A 21,678-nucleotide genomic window follows, 5' to 3' on the forward strand; every position below is an offset into this window, starting at 1 on the left:
AAGAATGGAGAGGCTACCAAATGAGGAGTGGATGATGACTAGAGAGAACAGGTTTTAGAGTGAAGAGTTTGGTTACAGACAAGTTAACCTTGAAATTCTTGTTAGATATTTAGATTAACGAGGAGAGTTAGATATACAAACATGAAGTTCAGAGGCGAGTTCTAGCCTAGATACAAATGTATGAGTGGTCAGGCTACATGTTATTTCATAGGTGAGATGACTCAGGGAATGAGTGTAGATGAAGACTAAGAAGGAATGATTAGGAGATATGATGAAATGAGAAATGGTTTCTCTGAAGATAAGAAAATGTTTCAAGAAGGAGGGCATGGTCTACCATGTCAGGTGTATTGTTATATTAAGATGAAAACCAAGAGTTGACCATTTTATCTGGTAACACAGAGGTCATTCGTGACTCTGCTTTGGTGGAGTGGTCAAGATAAAACTATGGAGTGGTAGGGGCCAAATCTGATTGGAGTGGGTTCAATAGAGAATGGGAGGTAAGAAAGTGGACATTATCTTTGCACATCTGCCTGATTATTCCCTGAAGACAAATTTCTATAATAAGAATTACCAGAAGATAGAACACACACATTTCTTAAGATTTACTCCTACTAGCAGTCTATGAGGGCCTTTTCACTCTCCAGTTATTGTTCTAATTAATATTTCTTTGAATAACATTGGGTTAAAGATATTCTCTCTTCACTAGCTATCTATACTTCTTTTATGAACTACCTTTTTCTTCATATCCTGTTTTACCGATTTGTATTATTTCAGGCAAAGTTTAAGATTAAAAGTCTAGAATTTCTACAACATTACATTTCTAGTATAGGTTAGGTACCCAGGACTCTTCCAACCTCTTTCATCCATTCACCTTTCCCAGGCAGTTCATTTCACTGATGTACTTCAGGATGAACGCTATTAGGCCTAGTGAAAGGAGGGCAATGGAAATTCTAATTTGCATGTTACCGATTCTCCCAACTAAAACTATTAATAAGTACATCCTCTTCCTTTGCTTAAAAGACTTACCTACAGCTGTGTTAGTTCCACCAACATTTATATCATTTTCATCATCAAATTCAATCCTGACTCCTTTTCCATTGCCTGCAGAGACTCCACAACCTCCACTTCGACAGAGAGAAATTGGAACAACACCATAGACATAGGCTAACATAATAGGAACACCAATACCTAGAGAGGAATTAAATTAGTAATTGTAAGTTAAAAAATAATCACAGAAACATGAGTTCTCAGAAAGCCTTTTCAAGAGAAAGTGTATAGGAGAAAAGTGCTGCTGTTTTCCAATCCTTGCCCAAAATGGATTTATCTAGCTGTGAAGAGACAAATTCAAAGCTTCTAACCTCTTAGGTGACACGCATGAGAAAAAAAGATGTAAACCTTTTTGTTTTTCAGAGCCAAGGCTTGAGAAAGTGGTAAGGGTGGGTATGAGCCAATAAGAATTTGCCAATTATCCTAACTCTAGGTTTCTGAGTCTATAATACTTTTAACCAATACACTCAATGAGAGGCTTTCTGCAGGCTCAGCTTATATTGTCCTTAATAAAAAAAAAAACTCTCTTAATCTTCTGCAATATAATGCTTTGCTTTGAAAAAATCCTTCTGTAAAACTTAAATTTTATAAAATTTGAGGTAATCAGTATTTTTAAGCATTTTCTTACCTACAGTTACTGCAGCTACAACTGGAGATACTATTACAGACAATGTTACACCACCTGTTATGGCCAAATTCCGTTTGTGCTTTGAAACGTCTTTGCCTTCATATCGATTGTGAATCTTGAATTAAAAATAAAAATGGGGTGGGGGTTTAAAGAGAAAACACATTATATATTTAATTTAAATGAAATAGATCTACATTTGCTAGTAATTAAAGTGACTTCTTTCATAATTTCATTCACTTAAGCGTCTTAATTCAAGATAAATTGTTCTATTTTTCTTAAACCATATTCTTATGTATAATTTAGTCCTTATTAATAATTTGCTTAAATAAGACAGTGATTTAATAGATTTTACTTTGTGTTTACTTTTAAACAGTCTTGAGTAAATGTATAATCTTATTCAAGAAGAGTAAAATCATGTTTTGAGCAAAGAAAAAGGCATTAAGAATATGATCTTCAATATAGTCATGAATTGGATGCTTGACTAATAGATTACTTCTAATAAATTTAGCATTCCATGGGGTTTCTTTCTAAATAGGCATCCCTAAATGATAAAAGTTGGTTTCTAGGGGAGACTGCCACACTTTTTTTTAAATGGACCTTAACAAGCAGTACTAAGAAGCAAATATCACTAAATTAGTCAATTTTTTTCTTGAATCCCTTTTTATAAAGAAAAATGTCAAATGACTCAGAATCCCGGGATCTCATTTATAGTTCAAAGTAAAAGGCAGAAAGAGGAAAAAAAGAATAAATAATGCTTCCAGAGGACAGGAGTTAGATCTCTTCGCATCTTTGTACAGTATAGGTACTGTATTAAAATAAATAGAATTTAATATCACATTGAAAGTGGCTTGTGAGATATATGAACTTAGATTAATAGAATTTAATATCACATTAGAAGTGGCTTGTGAGATAATAAACAATTTTAAATAGAATTAATAAATAGAATTTAGTATCACATTGAAAGTGGTCTGTAAGATATCTGAACTTCAAGAACAGCTCAGTCTCTTTGGTTTCATGGTTTGCAAGGGCTAAAGCTAATAAAGTATATTTCTCCTCTGTTTCAAGAGATTCAAAATAGCCCCCAAAAATGTATGGGTAGTCTCTAAAATACTTGACTTATGCACAATGTTACAGGTGAGATTTAATAAAATAATCTATTACGTGGTTGTCTTGAAGGCTATAAAGTACAATGAGCCTTGTAGGAGATAGGAAACAGTGAGAAAGCTGGGGCAGGAAGGTGGATGAAGCATGCATGAGACGAGAAGCATTCACATTTCCTAGTGAGAATCCTGCCAGCATTAACTAAGTTCCTAGGAAATGAGCCTCTATACTTCCCTAAATAGTCCATGCACGCAGAAATGGCAGACCCTCCCAAGGCATCTTTCATCAACCTTCAGTACTGCAGTTAATTCTTGTTCCTCTCCCCACTACCATTCCTGAAAAACTTAGCAATGAAGCAGAGAAAAGCCAAAGCTAAAAACTGACAGAGTAGATAGGAATCTTCCAGAAAATTTTGCATCCTTAAGCACCAATGTTCAATCACAGTGATCATATTTTATTCTATCTCTGGTTCAACTTAATTTTTTGTTTTACTTTCTTGTGCCACATTTTCTATTTGTTATTGTAAATAAAGACTAAGCTTTTAGCTACTTTATCAACCTAACAAGTTTTCCTGGGCTGACTTATATCCCTAAATAGCACAGAGAGCATTGTTTCAATGGGAAACTAATTCAACAACTTTCAACCCTTTCAGTATACGTTTGAAAAAAGGAGGACTTAAAACTGCACCTAAGACATGAACAATGAGATCTCTCCTCTATGAATTATTTGTAGATGTGTGCAGTATAACAGTCTCTCCTTCCCTTCTACTTCTATTTCCAAGTATCTGAATAGTCTTGCTTTTAGCAAAGCCTTGTTTTGGGTAACTACATGAAGGATTATTATAATCAGCTACTATGTTTGGGACCTTAAATAAGTTTAGGGAGTTTGTTTTGTTTTTTAAAAGATTTTATTTATTTATTCACGAGGGGGGGGGGGGGGCAGAGACACAGACAGAGGGAGAAGCAGGCTCCTTGCAGGGAACTTGATGTGGGACTCAATCAATCCCAGGACCCCAGGATCACGACCTGAGCTGAAGGCAAACGCTCAACCACTGAGCCATCCAGGATCCCCTCAGATAATTTCTAAAGTTACTTCTCAATTCTGAGATTCCATTAACATAGACAGCAGAATTCTTAGCCACTTCATAAATGGTCCTTTAACCTTTCAAAAAAGATTGCTTAGCTAATGAAGTAGAATTCATCACTCATAGGCCAGTGGCAATTATTGGTATCTGGACTTTCACAAGACTGTTATAATCTACAGAACAGCATATTAATAGCAGTAATCTAAGAAAATAAAACCTTTGAACTAAAGTTCAAAATAATTCAGGAACTGGCTAATTATTCTTTGCCTTGAGGGCATATGTAACTTAGCTATTAACATTTTATAGACCTAACTTTACAAGGATATACCCATGAGAAAAATAGCAGGTGTGTCCTTCAATACTTAAAGTTAGAAAGGAAATGTACTAAAGTTTTCAGATTCAGGTAATTTTAAAGCAAGTCTACTTTTTATGGATACATACAAGTTTGCCAAACACTGACAATTTATTACCTTATGAAAAAATAGTTTTATACTGAAGATATTTCAGTATAAAAATGATCATAAAAATGATCTTTCAAAACAAAAAACAAAAATCATCAATATCAATCTTAAACCTGAAGATTTTAAACTAATAAAGAATTAATAAGCATTTTACCTTACGGCCCACATATACAGGAATGCCAATAATCATTGCAGGGATAGCAATGCCAGCTATTAAAGCAATTCCTACGGGAGCACCAACAAGTGTTCCCAGCTGCCACAGTATCTTCTTCTTTCTGCTCCAGGGTTTCTTCCCCCAAAAAGTACATCCTGATGGACTAATTGAAAAAATTATAACTGTAACTGCTCTAAAACATAACCGATGACTATATTACATTAAAGCAATGATTCTAAAGAAGAATTCTCATACTCAGGAGTGAGGTTTTATTTTTTCCTTTCCTTGAATTCTGAATTCATTAAAGCCCTCCACAAACCCCCCCCCCCAAATATCAATGTAAGAACTACCACCAGTTATTTTATTTTTTAAAGATTTTTTATTTATTTATGACAGACAGAGAGAGAAGCAGAGACACAAGCAGAGGGAGAAGCAGGCTCTATGCACGGAGCCTGATGTGGGACTTGATCCCAGGTCTCCAGGATCAGGCCCTGGGCTGAAGGCGCAGTGCTAAACCGCTGAGACACCCAGGCTGTCCGCCATCAGTTATTTTAAAAAGAAAGTGATAACTAGTATTCAAGTTAAATATTTATCCTGAGTCCTCTATTATCCTAAAAATGTTAGGTTAGCTTTTGAAGAATAAATTAATGCAAAACATGCTTATTTTTAGGCACACAATTCTCTTTGTGGACTAAATGAGGGAATTTATATATAAGACAATCAAATGGAAATATTTATGACCTAGTATAAGCTACATAGGAGTATAAAATACTAGCTTCTAAGTTTAACAAAACAAACAAAAAAAGAAGAAATCTATGTTTGCTATTTTTGACTAATTAATCCCAAGTGACTAACACAATAATTTGGTTCCTTTTAAATTTATGTAACTAGAATAAAACACATTCTTCTCAGTATCTTATAAGCATGTTTAAAAATCTTTAATATTCTTTCCAATTATCTAAAATAAATATATAAAAGATTTAGATATAAAGAGCTCTTTCTCCCTTCCCCCCAAGTACTAACTAGGCCCAACCCTGCTTAGCTTCCAGTATCAGACAAGACAGGGCACATTCAGGGTGGTATGACCACAGACTAAATAGCTCCTTTTATATACTTACCTTAGATAATGTAAATCTGAGATTTCTTTCATACATAACCAACAAAACTCACAACCACAGACAGCACATGTCATGTGATTACAGCTCCCATCGTTCATCTTTATTATATAAGCCGCACATCGTGGACATGGCTTTATATCATCAGCTATTAGGAAAATAAAGAGATGTTTATTACATAAAACTGGTCTAAAAATAACAATGTCTAGTAGATAATCAATTGTAGCAATGCCAAAAAATCTTTACATAGTTTGTTAACTGATAACTTTAAGCCAACTATTTTTAGCATATATTTTTCCAAAAGAAATGCTACAAAGAACATCTATATAACTTTTTTTAAAAAAAGTATTCTTCTTCTTTTCTCAGAAAAAGGAACATGTTTTACATTAAATTTTCAAATTGTAAACATTTTCAAAAATAGTGGAACAATGAGAACAAACAGTAACAAAATAATAAAAAGAGACAGGAGAACCAAGGACAGCCCCTAGGCGAACTCCAAACTACGTGAAGTTTCTTTGTTCCTATCCCATTGCTATCTTCTCTGAGTGGCACTTTGTATTCTACAACTTTTCAAATCATCTCTACTTTATTAAAATCTAGATATTCTTTATACTGCAGAATAGTTATCTTTGTCTTTTAAAAAATAATTAATTCAAATGCTGTTGCTGTACTCTTTTTGTATATAATAATATGGTTACAATGCACACAGGTGCCACGTTAAAATCAAATGGCACGTTTCAAAATCACGACATAGAATAAGAGTTATCTCAAATTCTACAACTATTTTGAACCTTGCCATCTATTTAATAGCAAACAGTAAATTATTTTACTATTATTGGTAGCCAGTTATATTTTCCAATTAGCTGCTGAATTCAAGTATTTGTTCCATTTTCTTACATGATAAGCATTAAACTATATTTTCCTTTCTAAAAGTTTTATAGTCAAATTTCACCCGTGCTTTATCAGTGAATTCGGGTTTCTTTAGAGCTTCTTTTAGGGCCAAAGCTGTTTTTTAACTTAAGAACTGGTCAAAGCTCACAATTAGTATTTTAACAATTTCAAACAATTTTGAGCAAACTGATAACTCTACGCAGCCAGACCAAGACAAATGATAAATACTAGAATATAAAAATTAAAAATATTTATAAGTCATGATTTAAATGACCCAAAGAACATAAAATCTGCATTAAAATTTTTAAAAAATATTTTATTTATTTATTCATGAGAGAGAGAGAGGCAGAGACACAGAGGGAGAAGCAGGCTCCATGCAAGGAGCCTGATGTGGGTGGGACTCGATCCCAGGACTCCAGGATCATGCCCTGGACGGAAGGCAGGCACTAAACCGCTGAGCCACCCAGGGATCCCCTGCATTACAAATTTTTTAACATTTTTAACGCAGCATAAATTAAAGCATGAATTTAAAAAAGCTGGCTTTCACAGCAGATACAATGTCTAGTACTTCAAATTTAAGAAATGCTAATACTATCTGCTTAAGTGGCATATTAATCAATAAACTTCCTCATTCCAGAGTATACCTCAAGTAGTAAATATCTGAATTAGAGGTGGGAGTAAAGAGACCCCACTTTGGCTCTGATACATGCAATCTTCAGAATAAAATGAAAGATAACATCCCCATTCATTCTATGGTTCTAAACCACAAAACAGCCTTTTAATATGCTAAGATTACATATAAAGAACTAACACCGGGATCCCTGGGTGGCGCAGTGGTTTGGCGCCTGCCTTTGGCCCAGGGCGTGATCCTGGAGACCCGGGATCGAATCCCACGTCAGGCTCCCTGCATGGAGCCTGCTTCTCCCTCTGCCTGTGTCTCTGCCTCTCTCTCTTTGTGTGACTATCATGAATAAATAAATAAAATCTTTAAAGAAAAAAAGAACACCATAAGCAATGTATTTTTGATGTCTCTTTATAGATCCGTACCTGCATGTTTCCACTGTGTACTTATTTATCTATAAAAGGCTGTTTTGTCTGCCTCTTAAAACAAATTAGAAATTATATATTTCTCTCAAGATATTCTCAAATGCAAAAATCCAAAATAGGAGCTGTTTTACTGATTAGATGGTCAATTGATGCCCCCTTCTCTGAGCATCAATCCACAGCAACCTCATATTAAGAAAAAGCTTCCCATTTCTATTTAGGGTGTGCTTGACAAAGGTTTTGTTTTGTTTTGTTTTGTTTTTAAATCATTATATTTTTACTTACTGTTAAAGTATGGGCTATTGTCATGTTGGGGGGGGGGAACCCAACAAATTACAAAACATACAGTTCTCAAAATCTGTTTAAAAACTTTCCCACTCCAACCATATTACCTGTAAGGACTTATAACAAAATGTTAACAGTGGTTTGGTTATCTTTTGGGCTGTTAGAAGTAGGAGTCAGAGATGAAGATGGAAAGCCAATTACACATATTTTTAATAAAGGGGAAAATATAGTAACAAAAATAAAAAACATGTAGTTTATTTAAAATGTTAACTCCAAGTGCATAAACTTCCTAGCTATAAGAAAATGTCTCATGTAGATATAATACTGTCACAGTTTAAAGATAATTACATCATAATACAAATTATTTAATGTACCAGATGATTAAGCATATTTCTTTATCTTCAGCTGATTGACCAGAAAGAAAGAGCCAATTAATTATTATCATGCCAAGCAATTATTACAAGTGCAGCCAATTTTTCACTGTATCGTGATAGCAGGAGACAAAAAATACCAAGATATCTGGAACAAGGGGAATAAACAAAATCATTTTAGATGGTAGTTCCCTTTTGTTTTTTTTTTCCCCACAAGTCAATGAGTAGCCAAGTTCAAGTTTTTTAGAGATTACATCAAAAAATACTCTAATACAAGCATTTGTTCTGAGAGCTTTGATTTTTAGAGCATTGGAGATAAAAATGCATGTACTTTAAGTTTTCAGAATTAAAAGATTTTTGAACATGGAAAAATTCCAAATGAAGTTTTTAAAATAATCACCTTGGAAGGCTATATTTATTCCAACAATTCTACTATTTGGCTCAAATCATTTGAGAAGTTCTTCTTTCAGAACTGCTTTCAAAGCTACTTATTATAAAAAAAAAAAAATCACTCTCGATCATATAGTGACATCTTACTTTGGATCCACCCTAAACCAGTGATTCAACTTGGTATGATATTCTACTTGTTAGACTTAGCTCCAAAAGAACTTTTGGTCATTTCCAGAAATCAAATTGACATTAAGATAATCTAAGCAGCTGTATTGGGATCTAAAGGTTATGACCAATAAAGCATTCCAAGTTAGCAGTGCTGAAATAAACATAACATCTCCCACAGTGAATATTGTGAGAAAGATCAACATTCATTTGATGACTACATTATGATGCTTATTTTAAAATTAATAAATGCAAATCTCTAGCAGGTGACTTTTTTCTAGTTTCTTTACCTCAAATAGTCAGAACACCTACTATGTGTCAAGAAAAGTTTCAATCTTACAGAAACATATTAGTATCTTCATTTTACAGATAAGACAACTCGCTCACACAGAATTAGTGGAAAAGCTAGGATTTAAATCCAGACAGACTGATTCCAGAGTCCAGGCTCCTACTCATTACGTATGTCTGGTAATAAATATCCATGCCCACACAGAGAAGAGGGATATCATTTCCAAGTGGACCACTCCATGGCTACAGTTGACTCTACAGGGTTTAGGTATATCAGGTCTCCTCTGAATTGCTTCTGGACCCATACTTACAAATTATTATTAATACTTTTCAGTTCCACCTCAACTCTTCAGAAAAAGCAACAGAAACAAGTCAATGAGCAAATAAGCAAGAAAATCTGTGTACATTGTATAAAGTATTAAATGTTGAAGTTTATTTAATTTTAAATTTGATTCTATTGAATAAGACCTTAATAGCATAAAGTACATGACTATTTCAATATACTGTGTAGGAATGTAAATTATTTTCTTGACAAATTTCTGTATTTTTCAAGTTTTTCCATTTTATAATCAGTGAGAAAAGCATTTTTCTAAAAATGACTGAAATCCCAATAAACAATGAAATTCTATAAATAGGAAACATTTTTCAATTTTTATTCAAAGAATATTAAGAGATTCAGAACTTTTTAATTTTTGACATTTAGGAGATGCATATATTGTTCACATATAGATCCTCAGGTAATTTAAAAATTCCTAGCCAAAGACACAAAATTCTTAGTGTCCCTCTAAGATATGATTGTAAATCCTTGATCCTGGAATTAGATGAGACATCTGTAAATAAAAGATGATTTTATTAAAAATCTTTGCTACGCTTTGCATAACATACCTTTATGAACAATAGTTCAGACTATCCTCAGCTATCAATTATATAAATCACCATGGCACTTCCCTTTTCTTTTCTTTTTTTTTTTTTAAACAATAAAATCTTTCCAACCTCAATACCATTTTCTCTTCCATAGTAAATGACGAGTACTTTTGGGACAGAAATAATAATAACACATTAAGCACTTCTGAAAGCTAAAGGGAGAAAAGGTAGTAACAGGAAGTGAATACTGCATTTTTTTATTAAGATAACTATAGTGCTCTGTATATGTCAAATATTTTATTAGAAAAAGTTAGACATAAATACCTGCTGCTCCAGATTCCTGACTATAACTAATGGATGAAGAACGTATAGTTCTCAGACGTAAACTCTGGGCTCTCTCTTGTCGAGCAGCATCACAGGTCTGATTGGGGTGCCAAATCTGTTTACAATGGTAGCAAAACTCTGTTCCACAGCCTTCTCGCCCACAAGTTAATTTTGGACAGCTAGCACATCCAAATGCTATCACAGCATATCTTCGAAGAATAAGAAAAATGATTTAAAATGGTACATAAAAGATATTAAGTAAAACAATTATCCAACTTAAATGCATTCCTGAAAAAGTTTTCTATTTATGCGTGAGCAAATGGTCATAAACCCTAATACTATCTCATCAATATAAAAATGGGGAAAAAATGAGTAATTCACAAATGAAGACACATAAATGGCTAAACAAGGTTCAATGTTCAACTTTTAACTTTCAATTTTTAACTAAGATGCCGAACTGTATAGATAACCTAATCCCAATTTTATATACTAAATTAGTATTATGTGCAGCCAGAAAAAACTAGAAAGGATTTACACCAAAAATCTTAATAGTACTTTTGCTGGTACTAGAGTTCTAATTCTCTTCTTTATATATTTATACATTTCTGATTTTTATAATTACCTATTACTTTTAAAATCACAAAGATTAAAACATTACCTACTTAAAAATATCACTGTGAATCAACTACCCCTATTAGTTAACGGCAAAAAATTCATAACTTTTGTGATAAATTAATAAAATTTTGTGATAAATAAAACTTATAATTAATAAATGTCTAGGGGACTATGATCCTTTTTTAAAAAAAATATTTTATTTATTTATTCATGCGGGGAGGGGGGTGGTAGAGGCATAGGAAGAGGGAGAAGCAGGCTCCATGCAGGAAACCCGACGTGGGGCTCCCCACGTTATCCCCAGGATAATGCCCTGGGCTGAAGGCAGCACTAAACCACTGAGCCACCCAGGCTGCCCTGATCTTCTTTGAAAGAGACACAAATAAGTCTTATCTATGTACAAGAAGCTTTTATAAGTATCAAACATTTCCTTTTGCCTGGAAATTTAGGTGAGCTTTCAGGGTTCCTCTTGTTATTGGCAATAAAATTTAAATAGTAACTGTAACTGATATTTTTATTAAATTTTAAGATAATCTGTAAAATTATAAAATTTTAAGTCAGGAAGTTCCTCCACTTTTAGCCCTGTTGCTCCCTTAGTATCTTTTAAACTTAAATTTTACATCTTTAATTCCATTTTATTTTTCATAGACCAATTCTCCAATTACCACCGCTATCACAAATATGTTCAAGCATGATTAAATTAAAGGCAAATTATATATCAACAAAGGGTTATTTAGGAACGTTTACTTTCCCTGAGGGCTTATTTACTACAGTTATCAATAAAAAAAAAAAGTCCTCAAAAACTCTACACTTCCATTTTCTATCAAATTATAATCCTAAACAGTCTTTAAAATAGTAATTTCACTGAAAAGGAAATGATACTATCTTCTAAAACTCTTTTCTATCCTAGCTTTTCTTGAAGGAAGGAAGGAGGGAAGAAGAGGGGAAATCTGTTTGTGTGCAGGGGACAATGATGCTAAGATCAACTATTTTTTAAGGTCAGTCACAATTTATTAAGGCAGAAGAAAAGTTTAGGCAACCTGGTCAAAATTCCACTTCTACCACTTATTCTCTGTATAGTTTCATGTAAATTGCATAATCTCCCTACAAGTAAGTCTTCCCAAAACATAAAACAGGCATTCAACAAAGTTTGGCTTAGTGTTCAGCCAAAATCAGCTTCAGCTTTAGCCTTAATCTTTAGAATGCCAAACAAGCAATTCATCATTTCAATAACAGTGCTAGTACCTCTGTACCTGTACCTGTCATATGACCATATGACATAAAGTTACTATCCTTTCTATATCAACATAAATAACATATGGAGGGTGCCTGAGTGGAGCAGTCAAGTGTCCGATTGTCAGTTTTGGCTCAGGTCATTTCAGGGACATGAGATAGAGCCCTGCATTGGGTTTGCTGGGCTCTGGGCTCACTGTGGAGTCTGTTTGACACACTCTCTCTCTCTCTGAAATAAATCTTAAAAAAATAAACATTGGTAGGCATTCTAGATACAGAATAAATATCTTACTGCTTTATATGGTGAAACTTTACTGGAAAACTGAAGTATAAATGTGCACTGTGTTGGAAGAATAAAATGCAGCAATTATTAGTGAGAACTGTGAAAGCCAAATTTAGATACAAACTTTCAAAACATTCAACAGGGACATAGATTTACACTTACTATGAACATTGAGAGAGCTATAACTAAATTTAAGAATAATACAGATTTTCTGAATACATATTTAATAAAAATATACAAGGTAGAAATAACCTTAAAAATTACATTATGTCATGATTCTAACCTTTACAGAAGGTTGTTTAGTATATTACCATATCACTAAACAAAACTTAAAAAAGGACTTAATTTTTTCCTTTTAAAAAATTTTTAAAGTCAGCCAATTAGCATATAATGTATTATTAATTTCAGAGGTAGAGCTCAGTGCTTCATCAGTCTTATACAATACCAGTGCTCACTCATTACATCACGTGCCCTCCTTAAGGCCATCACCCAGTTACTCTACCCCCCCCCCCCATCCACCGCCCTTCCAGCGACCCTCGGGTTGTTTCCTATGATTAAAAGTCTCTTATGGTTTGTCTCCCTCTCTGATTTCATCTTAGAATTGACTTAATTTTTAATTAATGATTTTAAGCTGTGAGTCTTTTAAGAAAAAGTCCTATTAGGAAATTCTTCACATTTTGACAAGAATGAAAAGCAAAATGTCAACTTTGCCATTTTAAAATCTCATGACAAAAGAATTTCCACAACCTGGTACAATATCCATGAAAAGATGAAAGGGTATGGAGAAAAACCTGAGGTCTCAAAACATATTTTATTCTCAATAATCAAACTTCAAAAGAGCTTCACTTATTGCTTTAAGATAAAAATTCCTTACAGTTGAGTCTAGGGACTTAAGCTTGTAGAGAATAACTTATAAATAGGGAATACTTACTTGGAATTTTAAAAATATGCAGTATAATTATTTGGAGTAAACTAAAAAGCTGACATATAGACTAGCATTCCTGCATGGCAACACCAAGTATTTAACATTTGATTTTTTTTAAAATTATTTTTAAAATACTTCTTAGAATAATATTTTACAATTACTTTTGTATCCTATAAGTTCATCACACCTTAATTAGTGATATTTGACTTTGGCCTCAGAGGAATATTAATTTAACATCTGGTCATTTAGCATTTGTTGAAAATAAATGTAGGTTTGATGCATCACAGAAATTAGGATATAACAACAAAAAGAGTTGTGATATTTAAATAAAACTGTGTGTGTATGTTGTGGAGAGAGAAAAAGGCAGGGGAAAGAGGGTTTGTCTATCAGTTTTTCCTTATGCTAACAGTTATTGAGTGCTATGTAAATGTTTATGTTCATAAACATTCAATCCTAATAACTTTGCTAGGCATATTCTATTCTATAATATAACTAACTTGCATTCATGTATTTTGAAAACAGAATGTTAGGCCTTTTGAAGATGATTTTCATTGTGTGTGGGCCAAACATTTTCCATTGGAAAACAGCTGTCAAATAGAAAGCAAATGGTAAAACTAAATTAAATATAAAATGCTCCCTCTAAAGAAAAATTTCAGGAGTCTCTCTGTGCTGGTGCATTAAGTGTTATATGGGAAAAGAACACTCAGCAGGTCAGAGATAACTGAGTAATACTAGCTAACCTAACATTTTTGGCTTGAACAGTAACAAAATCTTGGTTTAAGAGATGGCTCCACGTCCTTTTAAGATCCATTATTTAACTCAAGTCTTACTTTCCATCTCTATTTTTCCATTTCTATCTACTTAAAACTGTTTAAACCTACCTATTTAGTGGAGTGGAGGGACAGGAAGAAAGTGGTTAAGATTTATAAGACATAAGGACTGAAATAGGCAGTCCTTCCAGAAATATTTTCTGTTCACTGGATTGCCAAAAGGATGTCTATACTAAGAAAGTACTCAATGGTCAAGTTACAAGAATGCTAAGCAAAACTAAAGTACTTTTTCATTTTTTTTTAATTATAGGATTTTCTAAAAGAATTTTTAACATACCAATGATCATTTTATAGTATGCATTATTTTCAGAATTCATTTCACCATAACGTCTATTTCCTGGGAGAGTTTCATAGTAGTAAAGTTCTACAAATTACACTACTGGTAACAGAGGAAGGAGAGATACCAGCTAGGGTCTACAGCAAATTCCTTATGAAGGAACAAGTAAAAAGGTCAAACTATATCTAACATGAAATCCAATCCTAAGAAAGACATACCACTCCCCAATAAAAATTTTAATTAAAAAATGAGAAAAAAAGAATGAAGAAAGATTACCCAGGAGTCAAAGCTACTTTTTTCCCCCCAAAAAGTAAAGCTTTAACACAACTTTTAGAGAACAAAGAAAATATAATCACAAATACCCAAACCATTTGATCCAGTTACGGAGGAAAGTCAAATTTTGTATCAAAATCAATAGGCTTATGTTTCTACTTGCTAGAAGTTACTATTATTTGATGGAAAAGGATTCACTCGCTTAAAATGTTTGGGAGGTCTAGATATGTGAGGCTCACCTCCTGTTCCCTCTTTCAGGAGCTGCTTCTTACAGAGGATGCCTTCTTCAGTGCTTTCCACTACATGCTACAGGTGAGGCCTACAGTTATCGAGAATTGCCTAGACTATTTGGAGAAGTCAGTCTCATTTAGGGACAGTGTCAGCAAGCCATTCTGCCTGCATATCTAAAGCCACATTCTTTAGTAAACTAATCAGTAAGAGAAAGCGGACATGTCTCTTGTCATATCAACCTGGTTCTGAATGAGGGTTTTAGGGAATGTTATTTTTATTGATTCCCTTAAAACTACCAAAAATTTTAGTATCAATTAACAATGCCTGGTGTAACAGCAGTATATACTAAATTACACAGCATTAAAATATATCTAGATCAATTTTATGGTTAGGAAGAATAAACTACAAAGAAGAAACTCTCAGCTCAAGCTATCTTCAAACCCTAAACTCAAACTCTCAGAATACTTTTAGGAATATCTAACAAATACAATTTATCACTAGTTACGAATTGCAAATTCCCTGAAACACAGTTTACTCTTTTTTAAAAAATACTTATTTTTAAAGATTTTATTTATTCATGAGAGACAGAGAGAGAGAGAAGAGAGAGAGAGAGACAGAGACACAGACAGAGGGAGAAGCAGGCTCCACACAGGGGAGCCTGATGTGGGACTTGATCCCGGGACTCCAGGATCAGGCCCTGGGCTGAAGGCGGCGCTAAACCGCTGAGCCACCTGGGCTGCCCCACAGTTTACTCTTTATGGCTCCCTATACACAAAACCTGCTGTTTTCTAAGTCACATGTATTTGTTTCCTCTGGAGAAAACCAAAGGTTGGATCTGTTTTCTATATAAAATTTCTAAAAGGTCAGCCTACACAAAACATTCCAGCATGTCAATAGATGGTCAAGTTATGGCTAAAACCCTTCTTTGTAGGATGGAAATAAGAGTTATACAGAGATTAACTATATTTTTAAAATATATATTATTTAGTTTGTAAGCCTATGGACCCATTTTTTAAAAAATCCATTATGAATAGTGTCCTCCACCTTAATAAATTATTAGAGTCACTTAAATGTCAGCCAGTTTGACACTATACAAACCTGATTACACTGCTTTAAAAAGATCACATTACTTTAAAATGGCGTACTGAGAAAAAAAAGTAAAATAAAATGGCTTGACAGTTTCTAAGATATATGACTTATGTTAGTGGCATACAATCAGATTGATTCATTCAACAACTCTATTGAACATGAGGTTAACCAGCAGTTACAAAGAAAAATCAAATACTTTTTTCTTTTTTGCCCTTGAGAGGCTCACAGACATTATTCTTGTATAATAAATGTTTTTATATATTCAAAGCTCCCCAGCAAAGTCAGAAACACTCACATGAGATAACAAGGATAATGTGTGCTGGTAGAATGGTGGCCTGGCCAATTGAAACAAGTGATGATAAAAATTAAATGCCCACTTTTTTGCTATCTGCCTACAATGTATAAAGTGGGCTTCCTGGGTAGAAGGTAATCAGGTATTTTTACTCAAGACAGGTTCTATACTTTCCTTCCTATGTGTCTCTCACTCCAACACTTCTCCCTAGCCACAGCCAGATTCTTCTCTGAACCTGTGTAAACTGCATGTTTTAGAAGCAGTCTAGTTAACTTCACCCTGGTTAAATCATAGCACACAGGTTGGGCTCCTTCTCAAGAGGACTTTTCCAACATACTGCCTTTTTTTTTTTTTTTTTCAACATACTGCCTTTTAAAAAAGCTTAATTTGTCGTGGCCTTCAAGAGAGTGGAAAGAATATTAAGTCAGAAATCCTTTTCTTTCTACTCTAAGCTAAGAGCAACATTTCTCAAAGTGTATTAAACTACATGTTTAAGTAAAATTAGTGTCAGACACAGAAAATGGTCATATTGATAAGTATCAAATACAAAAGAAAAAATTCATTTCACATACAGCATTTCTAGAAAAAAGCCTTCCAAGTGTGTTGTACAACAAAACGGCTTAAATACTACATACATGCCAATGATTCTAACTGGCTAAGTATTTTTATTACCCACTGCCAAACAATCAGATATTTACCAATATTACTTATGTCAGATTTAAATAATAAATGAATTCTAAATGAAAAATGTCTTTCTATGGATCCAAAGATTTTAATAAGTTCCAAGAGGGCAGAGAGTTTTGTCTTCTGTTCCTCATTAAATTTCCAGTACCTGGCATACAGGTGCATTAAATATTTGATTGAAACTTAAGAAATGGACACAAGGAATGATAAATGAGAGTTGTAAAAAATTTGCTGTGTGCTAGGAATTATGCTAGTAATAAAATTACTAGATCTATCCCAATCCTTATAACAATGATAGGACAGAGTTTCAAAATCAGGTCTGTATGTGCTCATGCTAAGTAAAATTTAAACCTTTAATGAAGGCATATGTAGTATTCCATATTTTCAAAGTACACATATACACATATAAATTTTATATTACTGGGTTGCCTGGTGGCTCAATTGGTTAAGCGACTGCCTTTGGCTCAGGTCATGATCCCAGGGTCCTGGAATTTAGCCCCATGTCAAGCTCTCTGCTCAGCGGGGAGCCTGCTTCTCCCTCTCCCTCTGCCTGCCGCTCCCCAGGCTTGTGCTAGAGCTCTCTCGCTCTGTCAAATAAATAAAGAAAATCTTAAAAAAAAAAAAAAATTACGTTACTGGATGACGGTTTCTACATAATGCAACCATAAAGCCTACAATGTAATCAAGTATATAAAAGATGCTCTTAATCTAGAGAGACAATATAAATCAAATACATAAATAAAAGTATGTTAACATGTTTTGTCCTTTGTGGGTAAGACTACTGACAACCGCAAACCAAACCAACAGTTAATTTATAGTCAAATTAATCAAGGCTAATTCTTTGTTAAACAATCAAGTGGTTATTTTCAATAATAACAGGATCTGTAGGTGTTTCTATTATAACATTTTATACTTGAGTTAACCTTTAAGTTATAGTCTCCAAAATATTTAGAGTATTAAGCCATTTCACTTTTTTCTTTTTAAAGATTTTATTTTTTGAGAGAGAGAGAGCGAGCGAGCACGCGCGCCAGGGGAGGAGCAGAGGGAGAGGGACAAGCAGACTCCATACAAGTACAGAGCCCAGTGCAGGGCTCAATCCCATGATCCTCAGATTATGACCTTAGCAGAAATCAAGTCAGATGCTTAACCCATCAAGCCACCCAGGTGCCCTAAACCATTTTACTTTTTAACAATAAAGTCTCAATAAGAAGAAAATAGGCAAAAATAACCCAAAGTATGACTTTCTGAAACATTTTTAAATTTTACTGAAAAATGTCACATATACAAAAAAGATTTATGAACAAATACCCCTGTATCTACCACACAAACTAAGAAAAGTATCAGTAAGGTGATCATATAATTAACAACCTAAACTGGAACACGTGAGAAGGGTAAAGCTATTAAAAATTACAGCAGCACCATAAGCATAAACTGAAACTATCTCCAGCAAGTCAGAACCTATGGTTTTACCTCATTTATCAGTGGCTTTAGAAGCCCCTTGATTGCTCCTTCAAGTTCACATCCTCCTTTCAATAAGTAACCATGAAACTAAATATATTCATCCATCTTACTATTAATGAATATTTTTTCCTTGTTTGCTATTATGAACTTTTTTTAAAAAAAACATTTATTTATTTTAGAGAGAGAGACTGCATGAGCGGGAAGGGCAGCATGAGAGGGAGAGACAATCTCAAGCACACTTCCCATTAAGAGCAGAGAAGAGCCAGGGCTTGATCGCAGGACACTGAGATCACTACATGAGCTGAAACCAAGAGTTGGATGTGCCACTTAGGTGCCCCTATTATGAATATTCTTAAACATTGTCTCCTAACTAGATGTCTCCTGGCACACAAGAGTTTGTTTCTTCAAGGTATTTCACAAGGAGTGGATCTTCTAAGTTACAGGGCAGTGTGTATTCAATTTTAAGAATATGGCAGTAGGTGAGCTAATCTTACACATCTATTTTCGTTTAGTTTTTTCCATTTATAAAACTTTCCTTTATAATCTGTTTTGTTTTGGTGTGTTATGCGTAAGGAAAACCTAATTTTTTTCCCTTCCAATAACTACTGTTCACAATTCTGTACATTGAAAAATCAATCCTTTCCCAGTTGGCTTATTAGATTTCCCCTAAAATCAAGTTCTTATACAAACAAGAGTCCGTGTCAGCTACTGTGTTCTATTAGGCTGATACAGTTGATACCCATTAGGACCACATGAGCAATCAACACAGTTCAAGAAAATATTTAGTGACCAGAATATTTGTGCCCAGGATTTATTTTCTCATTATTTATTTTCAGGGCCATAGGTTACGACACTTAAGCCTTTTAATTCATTCCATCATTTTCAAACTTTTTTTCAAAACTATTAAATGCTTGAAGGAACTTGTGAAGCACTTTTTATCCTGGGGTTCCATAAAGATAAAAAACCACACTCTTTCTCCAGACAAAACACAATATATAGGCATATTCCTCACTATCTGAACTCCCACTAAAGGAATATTTGCTATAATGATTTGCAAGAAGTGTTAATATAAAATTTCCTGTGTGTACGCTTGCACCAGTGAAAATGTACAAGGGTCCATGGGACAAAGAGTGATACAACTGTACCCAAGCTGTTCTTACAGAATACTGTCTCCTATTCAAGTTATTTAAAGGTATTGCTCATTATCCCCATTTTCTTCTCATCATCTTGAGAGTTTTTTATTATTTATGTTCTAGTATAAGCTCCATGCATTGAGAACACAGTTCAAACGTGATAATGAATAGTATTTCTGAGTCCTTCACACAACTAATGAATTCATAAAAATGTTAAATAATCAGTTAATATTTTTAAATGCTTTATTTACACTGAAATCTTTGGTGGATAGGTAAGTGCTAGTTATACCTGGGAAAACTGGGATTTGCAAGGGCTGGAAACATATTATTAATTTTCTCACATAAAATTAAAGAACATAAACCAGATACAATCTGAAAATTTGCTACTCAACAAGCTTTTAATAATAGATTTGATTCAGACAATGAATCCTGAAACTTCATCTGAGAAATTACGTCATATTCCATCCTTGTTTCTGATTATATCCAGTTAATCTTGGAAGTTGTGGGTTTTCCCCAAGTCTTATTTATACATAGCCTCTAATAGTATGCTAAATAACATTCAGCTTTTCTTATTCTTGAAAAGCATAGGACTGTTTATTCCTAGTTATGACAACCCTACACAGCAAATGCTCTACAAACAAAAGATGCTGTTAACATAATAATCAAATACATAAGCAAAATTATTTTAAATCTGGAGACTTAGCAATACTTAGGTCATACCAACATGTACACATGATACTGTGTGGTACACATTAAGGGGTCTTTTGAAAAGGTCATCTGAGTTTATACAACCAAAACCCTTCAAAACCAAAACCAAACAAACCCCTAATCATTTCATCTGCTACACCAAAATAACAATTTTCCAAATGAATAGGGAAAATCAGTTTTGCCCACAACTAGATCCTGTTCTCTACCATCTTACTTTTTCTTGCGAAAATGTCCTTAAGTGAGTATGTGATGAGACACAATATAGAAATGAATAAGATAATATTCTTGCCATTAGTATCTAACACTGTGCCTGGCATGTAGTATGCACTCAATGTATGTTTGTCTACCGAATGAATGATGACTGAATCACCTGACACGTTAAGATTTTTCTTCTAATAGCTAGTTCTTTTTCTATCCACAGAAAAAATATTAACTCAAGAAAAACCAAACAAAATCTTACCCACAGTCTGGAGCTGGACACCACCTACAATCAGGATCTGCAACAAGCCACCGTCTAAGCATAAATTCTTCATATTTTTCCATCAAGACATCATCACTTAATATCAAGCGAATATCATGGGGATTAAACCGTTCAGTACATTCTGGGCAACTGATATTAACTCTACTTTCAGAAATTTCTATCCTTAGATATTGTCGTAAGCAATCCACACAAGATCTATGATGACAAGTCATTATCTCAGGAAATCTGTCTTTAGAATGCCGCAAAAGGCACAAAGGGCACTCTATAAAGTCTCCAATTTGTTTGCTGATAGAAGTTAATCCATTGTCAGAAGAGGTATTTGTAGAGAAAATGGAGTTCTTATCAGTACACATTTCAGAATGTATACTTTCAATGCTTGCAATTCCATCCACCCCGCCATTTAGCTCCCTGGATTTACGTTTGTTATCCTTTTTCCTCCGAAACAGAGAGCCTATTGAAATTCTTCTTTTTTTGGGTGCCTTTTTCACTGAAGGCAAGCTTACAGATGAAGCAGAAGACTGAAGATCACGATCTGAACCCATTTGCCGATGTAAACTCATGTCTAAAATGCTCATTAGAATGGAGTCAGGATCCGTGTTTATACACAGCCCTTCATTATATTTAGAGGTAAAACCTATTTCTTGCTCTTGCATTCAGATTAAGCCATGATGTAAGAGAATCCTACTTGGTTCTTTCAGAGAATTCTTGAAAAAGCTTGACTCACAGAAGACTATTATCATAGATGGTCTGAAAAACAAAACACAACACCAAGATCATTTTATTGTATTCTTAGTCTGCATGTTTTTAAAATAAACTTAAACCTTACTATGCAACTTCAAACCAGTATGTTCTTTAATTAGGTGGTTTTTTTTTAATAAGACCAATTTACTTAGTCTATATGAGAATGTAAGAGTATATATACAGTGAGCACTAAAACAAGGATATTCCTTAATC

The 21,678-nt window shown here is 33.8% G+C and overlaps 1 protein-coding gene and 1 long non-coding RNA gene across 3 annotated transcripts in view; one reads left to right on the plus strand and one right to left on the minus strand.

Annotated features, from left to right (window-relative positions):
• RNF19A (ring finger protein 19A, RBR E3 ubiquitin protein ligase) overlaps positions 1-21,678 on the minus strand; it is a 52,559-nt gene that overhangs the window by 6,336 nt on the left and 24,545 nt on the right. For both annotated transcript variants that reach the window (XM_072774034.1, XM_072774035.1), the window contains 6 exons: positions 20,704-21,471; positions 10,213-10,421; positions 5,594-5,738; positions 4,476-4,638; positions 1,676-1,790; positions 1,027-1,188 (listed from right to left, as the gene is read on the minus strand). In XM_072774034.1, coding sequence (XP_072630135.1) covers positions 1,027-1,188; positions 1,676-1,790; positions 4,476-4,638; positions 5,594-5,738; positions 10,213-10,421; positions 20,704-21,377 — 1,468 coding nt within the window. In that variant the 5' untranslated portion in view covers positions 21,378-21,471. The remainder of the gene's footprint in view (positions 1-1,026; positions 1,189-1,675; positions 1,791-4,475; positions 4,639-5,593; positions 5,739-10,212; positions 10,422-20,703; positions 21,472-21,678) is intronic.
• Positions 11,733-21,426, plus strand: LOC140603616 (uncharacterized). Its single transcript, XR_012006527.1, has 3 exons — positions 11,733-11,822; positions 14,904-14,957; positions 20,665-21,426. It is a non-coding gene; the product is annotated as an uncharacterized lncRNA (long non-coding RNA).

This window comes from Canis lupus, chromosome 14, assembly GCF_048164855.1.
Source record: "Canis lupus baileyi chromosome 14, mCanLup2.hap1, whole genome shotgun sequence".
NCBI lineage: Eukaryota > Metazoa > Chordata > Mammalia > Carnivora > Canidae > Canis > Canis lupus.